The 13,808-nt window shown below is 49.1% G+C and overlaps 1 protein-coding gene across 2 annotated transcripts in view; it reads right to left on the bottom strand.

Annotated features, from left to right (window-relative positions):
• Positions 1-13,808, bottom strand: part of PPP2R5D (protein phosphatase 2 regulatory subunit B'delta) — a 27,955-nt gene extending 14,147 nt beyond the window's left edge. The window contains exons 1-2 of one of the 2 annotated variants that reach the window (XM_518483.9): positions 13,515-13,808; positions 8,527-8,604 (exon numbers count right to left, since the gene is read on the bottom strand). In XM_518483.9, coding sequence (XP_518483.4) covers positions 8,527-8,604; positions 13,515-13,739 — 303 coding nt within the window. In that variant the 5' untranslated portion in view covers positions 13,740-13,808. The remainder of the gene's footprint in view (positions 1-8,526; positions 8,605-13,514) is intronic. The other variant, XM_063812436.1, reaches the window with a different exon arrangement.

Below are 13,808 nucleotides of genomic sequence, written 5' to 3'. Positions count from 1 at the left end.
CAGAGGTTGCAGTGAGCCAATATCACACCACTGCACTCCAGCCCGGGTGACAGAGTGAGGCTCCGTCTCAAAAAAAAAAAAAAAAAAAAAAAAAAAAAAAAAATATATATATATATATATATATATATATATATATATATATATATATATAAAACCCAAATATTCAAATATAGATAAAGAGATAGGGGCCTGGCACGGCGGCTCACGTCTGTAACCCCAGCACTTTGGGAGGCCAAGGCAGCAGATCACTTGAGAACAGTTCGAGACCAGCCTGGACAATATGGCAAAACCCCGTCTCTACTAAAAATACAGAAGTTGGCTGGGCATGGTGGCTCACCCCTATAATCCCAGCAGTTTGGGAGGCTGAGGTGGGCGGATCACCTGAGGTCAGGAGTTGGAGACCAGCCTAACCAACATGGTGAAACCCTGTCTCTACTAAAAATACAAAATTAGCTTTTAGTACAAAATGTACTTTTAGTACAAAAATTAGCAGGGCATGGTGGCGGGCGCCTGTAATCTCAGCTACTTGGGAGGTTGAGGCAGGAGAATTGCTTGAACCCGGGAGGTAGATATTGCAGTGAGCTGAGATCACGCCATTTTACTCCAGCCTGGGCAACAAGAGCGAAACTCCATCTCAAAAAATAAAATAAAATAAAAATAAAAATAAAAACGGCCGGGCACAGTGGCCCACGCCTGTAATCCCAGCACTTTGGGAGGCTGAGGTGGGCAGATCACCTGAGGTCAGGAGTTCAAGACAAGCCTGACCAGCATGGAGAAACCCCATCTCTACTAAAAATACAAAATTAGCCAGATGTGGTGGTACATGCCTGTAATACCAGCTACTCAGGACGCTGAGGGAGGAAAATCACTTCAATCCAGGAGGCGGAGGTTGCAGTGAGCTGAGATCACGCCATTGCACTCCAGCCTGGGCAACAACAGCGAAACTCCGTCTCAAAAAATAAATAAATAAAAATAAATAAAATAAATATAAATACAAAATTTAGCCGGGCGTGGTAGCGGGCGCCTGTAATCCCAGCTACTCAGGAGGCTGAGACACAAAAATCACTTGAACCCGGGAGGCAGAGGTTGCAGTGAGCCAAGACACTCCAGCCTGGGCAACAAAGCAAGAGTCTGTCTCAAAAATAAATACATAAAAAAACAAAGAGATAACAATATAATTTAAGCACTATAGAAAGTATTTAATACAAGAGAAAGATGAAACATACAATTACCAGAAAAAATGCTAAGATTAAATATTATATCTCTTTTGCATAATGAATTAACTGGCCTAATAAATGAAGATCATTTTAGTTTAAAATCCCAAAAATCAGAGGCCTTCTCTCCAGTAGTGACATCTAGAGCTCCATCTAGTGTTGCTTAATTCTTTCCTTCCTTCAATTAACTAAACATCATGCTAAGCATTAAAGATTAAAAGTTTATATGCAAATTCTATACCATAAAAAAAGATTAAAAGGTGACTAAGACATGGCCCTTGCCATCAAAGAGCTCACAGTCCACTAGGCAGGACAGACACAAATGCAGCTAACCGAACAAGGAAAATGCAAGAACAGAGAAGGCTGAGCTGTAAACTCTGCTTGGAAGAATTAGGGAAGATATCCCTGAAGAGGTGGCTTTTGATTTGTTTGTTTTTTTTTCTTTTTTGGCTCTTATTTTTTTTTTTTTTTTTTTTTTTTTTTTTTGAGACGGAGTCTCGCTCTGTCGCCCAGGCTGGAGTGCAGTGGCGCCATCTCGGCTCACTGCAAGCTCCGCCTCCCGGGTTCAGCCATTCTCCTGCCTCAGCCTCCCGAGTAGCTGGGACTACAGGCGCCCGCCACCACGCCCGGCTAATTTTTTGTACTTTTTAGTAGAGACGGGGTTTCACCATGTTAGCCAGGATGGTCTCAATCTCCTGACCTCGTGATCCGCCCCGCCTCGGCCTCCCAAAGTGCTGGGATTACAGGTGTGAACCACCGCGCCTGGCCCCTCTTTTTTGGCTCTTAAAAAATAAACATGAGTTTAAATGGCCGGGTGCAGTGGCTCATGCCTATAATCCCAGCCCTTTGGGAGGCCGAGGCGGGCGGATCATGAGGTCAAGTGATCGAGACCATCCTGGCCAACATGGTGAAACCTCGTTTCTACTAAAAAAAAAAATAGAAAAATTAGTTGGGGCCGGGCGCGGTGGCTCACGCCTGTAATCTCAGCACTTTGGGAGGCCGAGGCGGGCGGATCACGAGGTCAGGAGATCGAGACCATCCTGGCTAAGACGGTGAAACCCCGTCTCTACTAAAAATACAAAAAAATAGCCGGGTGCGGTGGCGGGCGCCTGTAGTCCCAGCTACTCGGGAGGCTGAGGCAGGAGAATGGCGTGAATCCTGGGGGGCGGAGCCTGCAGTGAGCCGAGATGGCGCCACTGCACTCCAGCCTGGGCGACAGTGAGACTCCGTCTCAAAAAAAAAAAAGGAGAAAAATTAGTTGGGCGTGGTGGTGAGTGCCTGTAGTCCCAGCTACTTGGGAGACTGAGGCAGGAGAATCGCTTGAACCTGGGAGGCGGGGGTTGCAGTGAGCTGAGATCACACCACTGCACTCCAGCCTGGGCGACAGAGCGAGACTCCGTCTCAAAAAAAAAAAGAATAAACATGAGTTTAATAGGCAAAAAAAGACACAGGAGAAATAAAGCAGTCCAGGCCAGTGGAACTGCATCTGTGAGCACCCTGAGTCATAAAGGGGTTGTCATATCAGAAGATAGGAAGTTGGGCAGGGCACAGTGGCTCACACCTGTAATCCCAGCACTTTCAGAGGCCAAGGCAGGAGGATTGCTTCGGTCCAAGAGTTCGAGACCAGCCTTAGCAACATAGTAAGAAACCTATCTCTACAAAAAATACAAAACTTAGCTGAGCACAGTGGCTTGTGCCTGCAGCCCCAGCTACTCAGGGGGCTGAGGGGAAAAGATCCCTTGAGCCCAGGAGGTTGAGGCTGCAGTGAGCCATGATTGTACCACTGTACTCCAGCCTGGGGAACACAGTGAGACCCTATCTCCAAAAAAAAAAAAAAAAAAAGAAAGAAAGAAAAATATGGGAAGTTCGGTGGGACACAAAGGCAGGACTGGTGCTAGAAGAAGAGTGGGGCCAGCTCAGAGGGGTTGAGGGTGCCATGCTAGTGAGTTTGGATTTTAACTTGTAAGCAGTGAGATGCCAAAAACGGTTTTTAAGTAGAGGACTGATAAGACCAAGAAGGTTTTTAGAGTAACAATTCTGGCCTTAGAGAGGACAAGCTGAAGTGTGGGAAAATTTATTCCTCCCTCTGTCCCTACTCCCAGACTCAGGACAGGGCTCAGCACGTAGAGGAGTCTATGACATTAATTTTTTTTTTTTTTTTTGAGATGGAGTTTTGCTCTTGTTGCCCAGGCTGGAGTGCAATGGCGTGATCTTGGCTCACTGCAACCTCTGTCTCCCGGGTTCAAACGATTCTCATGCCTCAGCCTCCAGAGTAGCTGGGATAACAGGCTGGGATTACAGGCGTGCCCCACCATGCCCAGCTAATTTTTGTATTATTAGTAGAGATGGGGTTTCACCATGTTGGCCAGGCTGGTCTCTAACTCCCAATCTCAGGTGATCCGCCCGCCTCGGCCTCCCAAAATGCTGGGATTACAGGCGTGAGGACGTTGAATTTTTTTTTCCAAGGACAGATCAAGAAAGACCCTTACCTGCAGAGGCAGGTCAGCGGGGTCTCACCTGATCTCCCAAGGCTCCTTTCCATTCTAGGATTCACTTCTAGAATCTTAGAGCCAGCAGTATCACTTCATTCAAGACCACAAGAGACTCCAGAGTCACACAGACCTGGGTTGAATTCCAGCTCTGCCTTACTGCCTTACTGGCTGAATAAAAGCTACTTAACATTTCCTTTTTTTTTTTTTTTTTTTTTTTTTGAGACAAGAGTCTTGCTCTCCCCCAAGCTGGAATGCAGTGGCACAATCTCAGCTCACTGCAACCTCCACCTCCCAGGTTCAAGCAATTCTCCTGCCTCAGCCTCCCGAGTAGCTGGACCATGCCAGGCTAATTTTTGTATTTTTAGTAGAGACAGTGTTTCACCATGTTGGCCAGGCTGGTCTCGAACTCCTGACCTCAGGTGGTCTGCCCTCCTCGGCCTCCCAAAGTGCTGGGATTACAGGCATGAGCCACTGTGCCCAGTTAACATTTCTAAGCCTCAGTTTCATCTGTGAAATGGGAATAATAATAATAAAGGAATCTCAGGGGAGTATTGTGAAGGTTAAATAAGACAATGTATGCAAAGTACTTAGCACAGTGCCTGGTACATAGTGTTGCACAGTATCCAGTCCCCTACCCCCTCCCCTCACCAAATTCATGTCCACCTAGAATCTGTGAATGTGACCTTACTTGGAAACAGGGTCTTTGCAGATGTAATCAAGTTAAAATGAGATCATACTGGATTGGGGTGAATGAAACCTAAGTCCAATATGACTGGTGTCCTTACAAGAGGAAAATTTGGACAGAGACAGAGACACATGGAGGAGAATGCTGTGTGAAGACAGAGGCAGAGATTAAAGTGATGCATCTACAAGGAATGCCAAAGATCGTCAAAAGCCACCAGAATCTAGGAGACAGATGTGGAACAGATTCTTCCTTAGAACCTCAGAAGGACATGGCCCTGCCGACACTAATTTTACAACTTTTGGCCTCCAGAGCTGAGAGAGAATGTATTTCTTTTTTTGTTTGTTTTTTGTTTTTTGAGACGGAGTTTCCCTCTTGTCACCGAGGCTGGAGTGCAATGGCACGATCTCCTCTCACTGCAACCTCCGCCTCCTGGGTTCAAGCAATTCTCCAGCCTCAGCCTCCCCAGTAGCTGGGATTACAGGTGCGCCACCACTACGCCCGGCTAATTTTTGTTTTGTTTTGTTTTTTTTTTTGAGACAGAGTTTTGCTCTTGTTGCCTAGTCTGGGTTGCAATGGTGCAATATCGGCTCACTGCACCCTCCGGCTCTTGGGTTCAAGCGATTCTCCTGCCTCAGCCTCCCTAGTAGCTGGGATTACAGGCATATGCCACCACGCCTGGCTAATTTTTGTATTTTTAGTAGAGACAGGGTTTCACTATGTTGGTCAGGCTGGTCTTGAACTCCTGACCTCAGGTGGTCCACCCGCCTCGGCCTCCCAAAGTGCTGGGATTACAGGTGTGAGCCACCATGCCCAGCCCAATTTTTGTATTTTTAGTAGAGACAGTGTTTCACCATGTTGGCCACGCTGCTCTCAAACTCCTGACCTCAGGTGATCCACCTGCCTCAGCCTCCCAAAGTGCTGGGATTACAGGTGTGAGCCACCACACCCAGCCTATTTCTATTGTTTTAAGCCACCCAATTTGTAATAATTTGTTTTGTTTTGTTTTCTTGAGACAAGGTCTCATTCTGTCACCCAGGCTGGAGTGCAGTGGTACGATCATGGCCCACTGCAGCCTTGAACTCCTGGACTCAAGCGATCCTCCGCCTCAGCCTCCCGTGTGGCTGGAAGTACAGGGGCACATGCCCCCACATCCAGCTAATTTTTTATTTTTTATTTTTTTGTAGAGACAGGGTCTCTGTATGTTGCCCAGGCTGGTGTCAAACTCCTGCCCTCAAGCAATTCTCCCACCTCAGCTTCCCAAAGCATTAGGATTACAGGTGTGAGCCAGCACACCGGGCTTATTTGTAGTAGTTTATTATGGCTGCCCTAGGAAACTAACGCAAAGTAACTGCTCTATAAAATAAACGTCAGCTGCTATAACTATTAGATCAATTAGAAAGGCTCTGGCAAATGCCTGACAGAGCAAAGCTGGCTAGAAGAGCCCAAAATTCCGGACAAGAAAAGGGCAAGGGGGCCGGGCGCGGTGGCTCACGCCTGTAATCCCAGCACTTTGGGAGGCCGAGGCGGGTGGATCATGAGGTCAGGAGATCGAGACCATCCTGGCTAACATGGTGAAACCCCATCTCTACTAAAAATACAAAAAATTAGCCGGGCGTGGTGGCGGGAGCCTGTAGTCCCAGCTACTCGGGAGGCTGAGGCAGGAGAATGGCGTGAACCCAGGAGATGGAACTTGCAGTGAGCCAAGATCGCGCCACTGCACTCCAGCCTGGGCGACAGAGCAAGACTCCATCTCAAAAGAAAAAGGGCAAGGGAAGGACTGTGCCAAACAGCTTTTGAAGACCACAGCCTCACATCCTAGCTCCAACTTTTCCCCATACCCCTGCTATACCAGACGTGGGTACATTTCTACAAAATCATGGATGATTCCTGCTGCCATCTCATACCTGTGAACCCTGAGCAGCGTTTCACCAAACAGCCCAAGGTGAACTCAACACCCTCCTTTCCCAGATTGCTTGTAATAGACCCATTGTCTTAGGCATATTTGTTTGAAAGGCAGTGGATAAATCATAGCAGTTGGTCTCAGCATACTCCTTAACCTGTTCAGGCTTCATTTTCCCATCTATGAACTGATAATGTTAGACCCTAAGGTCCTTTTCAGCTCTAATGTGAAATTGGTGCATTTGTTCATTCACTCGTTCACTCATTCACTCACTAATACATTCAAATGCTGGGTGCTTCTGCTGTGTCAGGCCCTTCAGGGGTGAATGAGAGCCTCATGGAGCTCTCGTGCTAACACAAGAGACAGCCGATAAAACAATGAATTCACAAGGAATTATTTCATTACAGTTGTGGTTAGGTGCTACCAGAGCTACCAGGTACTGAGTGCCAAAACAGCAACTAACAGGAGCCCTCGCGAGGTCCTGGGGATAGGGGTGGGTGGTCAAAGAAGGCTGCTTTAAGGAAACGACATCCCATCTAAGAACTAAAGAAGTAGGAGTTAGGCAAAAGGTGGGAACTCCCCATTAAATTTTCCTTCCTCTCCCAGGATTTTCAGAACTTAGAAAATCCTGTTTCTTGCTGCTCTAAATGTCAAGTTACCAGCTTCCAACCACCTTCCCTGTGGGTCCCACAATTATAATCATTCCTGAAAGGGAGACTGAGCCCATAGTGTGTCTTCCCAGAAGCATTTACTATGAACCAACTGCACGAGTACACAGAGGTAGGAAAGAAGCAATGCAGAATAACATAGCTCCTTCCCTTGGAGTTCACAGTCTGAGAGGAGAGACACAGATGGGGACAAATCGTCACAGAGCTGAGTGATAAGGATTATTAAGGAGATATTTAGAATACCGCATAAGGGCCGGGCGCAGTGGCTCACACCTGTAATCCCAGCACTTTGGGAGGCTGAGGCGGGTGGATCACCTGAGGTCAGGAGTTCAAGACCAGCCTGGCCAACATGGTGAAACCCCGTCTCTACTAAAAATACAAAAAAATTAGCCAAGCATGGTGGCATGCGCCTGTAATCCCAGCTACTCAGGAGACTGAGGCAGGAGAATTGCTTGAACCCGGGAGGTGGAGGTTGCAGTGAGCCGAGATCGTACCATTGCACTCCAGCCTGGGCAACAAGAGAGAGACTCCATCTCAAAAAAAAAAAAAAAAAAAGTAGAATACTGCATAAGTGCAGAGGAAAGAATAATTCCTCTTCTGTGGTCCTCAACTTCCATGCCTATAAAATGGGGAAAACCTACTCAGCTTCTCATTACTTAAATGAGGCCTAAAATGAGGTGTGAAAAGTGCTTGTATCTTTTTAGAGGTGACCTATCACCAGAAGTACTGAGAAACATCTAAATGCATAGTTAACCCCAAACATTTGCTCATCAATCTCTTCTCCCAAAAAACCATAAGACCTGTCCATAACTAGAGAGCTGTGTTTCCAGTTCTCTTTCATCCCTCTGAACAGTTTAGAGCAGAGGGAGAAAGCAGAGAAAGCACCAAACACCAGTTTCCAGGTAGGATGTGGTGGATGCTCGCTGTGTATGTTCACAGGATCTTTCACCATCCAGAGCATCCCACTGTGCACACTCCCAAACTTTCATGGACATACTGTGTACTTCCTTAAGTCTCTCCCTCTTCTGGTGTTCTCTCGGCTTGCTGTTTATTGCTTTATAACCCGAGATTGCTAAGCTGCGCTGAACTCTGCTCAGGACTGTCTTTTAATCATGCTCCCATTCAATCAGGACCAAGGGCAGTGGGCCCAGCTGGGCCCAACTCAGGGACACCAGCCCCTCCCAATCCCCTGCCCCACCCAGAGCCATGCTGAAGTCACTTGTTACCCCATCAAGTGTCTGTGGACTTTTCCCCTTTTGCCCAGGATCCCAGAACCTCCCGCTTTTTGCCCTAAGAAAAAGGAATTCTCAACATTCCAAGTTGGTAAGCAGAGAAACAACTTTCATAGGAATCTCTGGGGAGTCTGAAGAACTAGAGAATGTATTTGGTCTATACCAACCAAAGGTAAATCCTGCCTGAGGGCAGTCTGGATGGGCTGTCCAGGTCCCTCCCAGGATATGGAAGCCTTCCCTTCTGCCTCACCCCTTGGGATCCCCTACCCAACAAGCCATCATGGAGTTGCGGGTGGCACCTGCACCACATCTAAGGCTACGCCTACATTCATTACCTCCTCAGTGTTCTCGCCTCCACCATCCTTGCCCGAGCTGCTAGGCTTGGCTGTGCATTTGGCAACCTTGGGGGGCTCCTGAAAGGAAAAGATGAAAGTAAAGTTAGCAGATGCCAGGAGAAGGGAGAGGTCTTATCTGGCTCCCTTAGATCTTTGTTGCAAATATCCTCTGTCCAGTTGAATCAATCAATTAGAATCTACCTTGTGCGGAGCTGGGGTGGGTGGAGGGATCTACGCAGAAGGAGATTCAGCCCCTCCAAAGAGTTTAGAATCTGGTTAGGAAGTCACCCCAAACACACACTAATTCAGCGTGAGAATGCTCCATCTTTCACCTCATCAGGCTGGTGCAGAGGTTGGGCCTGGGAGGGCCTTTGCTCAGGTCAGAACCAGGGTGAGGAGGCTTAAAGAAAAAGCATCAGGGAACAGCTGCTTACTGGCTTCTGGCTAAAGTGGTCAAAGGTGTGCCGGAGGCTTTCATGCTGGAGTGCAGGGAGTCACCACTCTCCCCTCACAGCCACCTGGAAAGACTGGGAGGCAATTTTTGGATGTCACAAATAGCGCACAGACAAGAGGGTGCTACTCGGCATTTAATCAGTAAGGCCCAGGAATGCTAACAGGTACAGAACTGTCCCACCCAAAATGCCAAGAGCACCTCAGTTGACAAGCACTAAGACAGGGATGGGGGTAAAACCCTGAACTGTTACAAAGAGTGAGCACTAGTCTGAAGTCTCCTTTGGGAACCTGGCAGCTGGCTCAGAGCCCTGGCCTGCCCAGCATCTCTTCCTATGCTTCGAGCCAAAAAAAGCAACTGCACAGGGACAGGATAGGGAAAATGTGAAAAAGACTTGGGGATTTAGGTCTGACTGCAAGCTCAACACAAATCATCCATGTGCAGCTCATGTGACCTTCCATCTTGTTAAAAGACCTGTGCGGACTGCTTGGCACTGACAGGGCTATCCTGGAGGATCTGGTTCCGTCATGAGCATCAGGCTTGGGAGGGGCCGTGACAAATCCTAGTGTTTCTTAGAGGGAAATGCAACCCATACTAGGAGTGGATTCAAAGGCATGTCCCAAGACCAACAGCTGCAGGAACTGGGATAGTTAACAATGGAAGGGAGGAGTCATGAGGGATGGAGAAGCAAGATGGATCTTAAACAAATGAAGATGCAACTTGGATGCCTTGGATGCAACTTGTCCATATGGACCAGAGGCACGAGAGCAATGGGCTGAAGTTGCAAGCCACCTGCAGCTCCAAACAAGGAAGAATTTTATCATGGAGCAATTGCACTAAAACTGGCCACCTAGTGAAGCCGAAAGCTCCCCAACCCCTGAGAACATTCAAGCAGGGGCTTGGTGACCTCCTGTAAGGCATGTTGCAAAAGAAATTCAAGCCTTTAATGAGGACTGGAGGACCTTGGAAATCACTTCCAGCTCTGAGATTGTGCAATTCAATAGCAGCCAAGCCCCTTCAGTGAGAAGTGTTAAATCAAGTTATTGTGACTATGGGGGCAAAAGGATTTCAGGGAGAAGAGAGCTCTGTGTGGGCTGGAGTAGGGGGAAGGCTTCTTGGAGGCGGGGAGGAAGAAAGGTGTGGTGTAGAGCAGCTCCATGCAGTAGGGGGAAGGAGTTCCTTCTTTGGCCTGAGCACGCTCCTGTTGTATACTAACCCAGCTGGCCGCACTGACCCTTATCAGTGGCTGAGAGCATGGGGTGGAGAGAAATAGGCCGGGGGCAGGGTGCAGGCAGGACACAACATTGAGGTGTCTGCACACACCCCAGACATGAACCCCTTGAACAAAGCTGACCCATCTTCATACATCTCCAATCTCTCTATTAGACCATAAGCTGCTTATTCTTTTTTGTACCCCTCCACCCACCCTACAGCACTCAGCATGATGCCTCAGACATATCTTTCAAAGAATGAGCCTAGGAGAGATCCAGCTGCCTTAGTGTGTGGGTGTGAGTGGGCGTGGAGGAACCAGGCCTACCACCCTTGCTCCCTGGCTCCTGCAGAACAGGTGAAGCACACACATTTCAGCCCAGCTCAGTAGTCAAATGCTGTGTAGCACAGAGGTTAAAAGAACATGTTTGGACTCAGCCCTGGGTTTTGGGCCCAACTCTTACTGGCTGTGTAATCACAGGCAAGTTAACTAGCCTCTCTGAGCCTCAGTTTCCTCATCTATTAGATGATGACAATCATAATACCCTCTTCCCTCAGCACAGTGTTAAGGCACATGAAAACCGTAGTGCTGGTCAATGTTATTACTATTATTATGAACAAGAAAAAAATCGGAGGGGGCAGGGGCACCCTACTCAGGAAAATAAAAGAGGTAAGTCCCAGAGGAGAACATGAAGGAAGGGGAGAGATGCGAATCCCTCCAAGAGATTATCTTAGCACCTATCCACTAAGCACGTACTTACCGTGTGAAAAGGAGTTGCCAAACCAAAATGAAACTTAGTTATTATCTCAAAAGGGAAGAAAAGTCTTGTCCACAATTAATTCCCATCCAAGGCCAAACACAAAAGGACCATAAGTGGCCTACTAAGTGTTCTGCAAATCCAGAAAAGAAAGGAGAGTTCACTCCTGACTGAGGGCTCAGAAAGGCTTTAGAGAGGAAGCTGTGAAAGATGGCCAGGAGAGAGGGAACAGGTCATAGATGAGCAATAAAGATCCTCCACCCACAGCCATCCAGACAAACCTCAGTCACACTGGCAACCCCCCTGCCCCTTAGAGCCTGCCAACCATTGAAGAAGGCCAAATGCAACTGAAAATCAAGAGCAGAAAAACCTTATAGGGAGGTGAGAGTTATGCCTGGCTCCATGCACTCCGTTACTTCCAACACCCTTTCCCAACCAAACGTTTACACCCATGGTCCTAGCAAATCTCACTGGCAATTTGTCTTCTTCACAATCTAGTAGGCTATTGCTTTCTGTGGATGGGACAGTATCTAGTCCAACAGACTAAAAATTACAAATGGGTGGGGACCTCACCAGCTTTCCCCGAATTCCATTTCCCTTAGCCCCTGTTGTGGCTGATTTCTGTGTGCATTGTCTACAACTGAGCTACCCAAACCACCTCCGCATGCCCACTCCCCAAGGACAGGGCCTGGGTGGGGCACAAAACCCTGTCCAGCTCACTACTCCCAGGAGGCTTACTATCTAGTACACCATCACCAACCCTGTACTTAGAACCTCAGGCCCTGAAAGGTTAAGGGGACAACTCAGAATCAGAGCTGCCTGGCAAACACAGAACAGCCCCAGGAGAAAAAGTTTGATTGAAAAGGTCAGAGATGGCAGCCCAGTAACCCAGACAATCAGAGGGCAAATGAAAGCAATATACCTCTGGGGTCATCGAGCAGGTGGCCAGAACACCAGGCCAGAGCCAACCCCCACCAAAAAGGGCCAGCCCCAGGAGAGGAGAAGCTGGGGGAGGCTGGAACTGGTATCCTAGCATCCTATGTGTGAGTCTGTACCTCAAAGGAACCACACCTCTGAGTCAGACCTCAGCAACAGCAGGAAACAGAGGGTAGAAAAAGGCACGGATGAGGAGCAGGGGAAGGCAGCACCGAGGTAGATGAGGAAGGTGAAAGAAGGCAACATTAAGAACTGGCCTGTGGGCCAGGCACGGTGGCTCACACCTGTAATCCCAGCACTTTGGGAGGCCGAGGGGGTCAGATCACCTGAGGTCAGGAGTTCAAGACCAGCCTGATCAACATGGAGAAACCCCTTCTCTACTAAAAATACAAAATTAGCCGGATGTGGTGGCGCATGCCTGTAATTCCAGCTACTTGGGAGGCTGAGGCAGGAGAATCGCTTGAAGCTAGAAGGCAGAGGTTGTGGTGAGCTGAGATCGCGCCATTGCACTCCAGCCTGGGCAACAAGAGCAAAATTCCATCTCAAAAAAAAAAAAAAAAGAAAGAAATGGCTTGTGTCAGGACATCATGACAAAGACATGGGTGTTCAGGGGTGGCTGGCCTGCAGGCTAAGAAGGAACAATAATCTGACAGTGAGGACAAATTCCCAATTTGAAGATGGTGTAGCTTAGGAAAGGCAGAAATCCAGCACTGGTGCGAAAAGAAAAAAAAAAGGAAAAATGCAAAGGTTATCCTAGGATTAAGAATAAGGGTGAGGAGCCTACTCAGATTAGGAAAGGTGACTGGTCTAGGATGCACTTGGGTGACAGTTAGGAGGGCTTTGATACAAAAGAGGCCTTTAAGTCAGGAGACCTGATATTGCAGCTGGGCCTCCAGCAGGCTGTGTGACCTTGGACAAGTCCCTTGCCCTGTCGGGGCCTCAGTCTCCTCATCTGTACCATTAGGGATTGCACTGCATGCGCTCAGAGGTCCCTTCCAGCACCAACGTTGTGAGGTTCCATCAACAGAAGGGCTCAGTCCTGCTTACAAGTTTGTGTGTGAAGGAAGAACTAGAGGGAGGGGCCTAGGCCAGATTTGGGTGGAGGAGAGAGAAAGCAGCGCTGTTCTAGGTCAGGGGCTTGGCATGGAAAGAGAAGGGGCCGTAGGGGACTGTGGGGCGGCTGTCCCAGGCGGGTAGGAAGAGGAGAAAAGGGGCTGCTCAGGGCGGGGCGAGGGGGCAATTCTGGAGGAAGGTGCAGTTTCAGATGAGGGGCTGCCCAAACCGAAGGGGGATCGAGGCCAGGGGTGATGGGGGGGACAGAAAAAGCAGGACAGTGACCTGGGAATGGGGCAGATCTGGAAGAAGGAGGTTACCCTGGGCCGGGGGTAAGAGAAGGGAAGAAGGGAGGGAGGTGTATGTGGGGGGAGTCTCTCCGGGGCAAGGTGGGGGAGCTGTCCTAGCTGCGGCACAAGCTGGGGGTGCTGCCAGCCGCGGGGGCGGAGGGCTGGCCCCAGGAGTCCTGCGGGGGCCGGACGGGAGGGTCAGTCTGGGGCTGTCCCGGGCCTGGCTCCGGCCCCTCCCAGAGCTCCGCGCAGGCTCCAAGGCGGCGGTGGGGGAAAAAGGGCCACGCTCACCTTCTCCTTTTTCAGTTTATAGGGCATCTCGGCCCGTCCGGACCCGACCCGTCTCCTGCGGCCCCGCTCCGGCTCCGGCTTTGCTCGGCCGCACTCGGCCCGCTCGGCGTCTCTTCGCCACCGCCTGCGCGCTGCGCCCGGGTCGAGCGGTGCCTGCGCCTCCAATTGGCCCGAACTCCTACAAAACTGCCTGACAACCAGGCGCCGCCTCCTCGGATTGGTCATTGGAGCCAAGCTGCTTCCTTTTTTTCTTATTGGAAAGAAACAGTACAAACCGCCAGGGTTCGGCTTCCA

Source organism: Pan troglodytes, chromosome 5 (genome assembly GCF_028858775.2).
Source record: "Pan troglodytes isolate AG18354 chromosome 5, NHGRI_mPanTro3-v2.0_pri, whole genome shotgun sequence".
NCBI lineage: Eukaryota > Metazoa > Chordata > Mammalia > Primates > Hominidae > Pan > Pan troglodytes.
The sequence above is the reverse complement of the archived record's forward strand: the minus strand, read 5'-3'. Positions and strand labels throughout refer to the sequence as shown.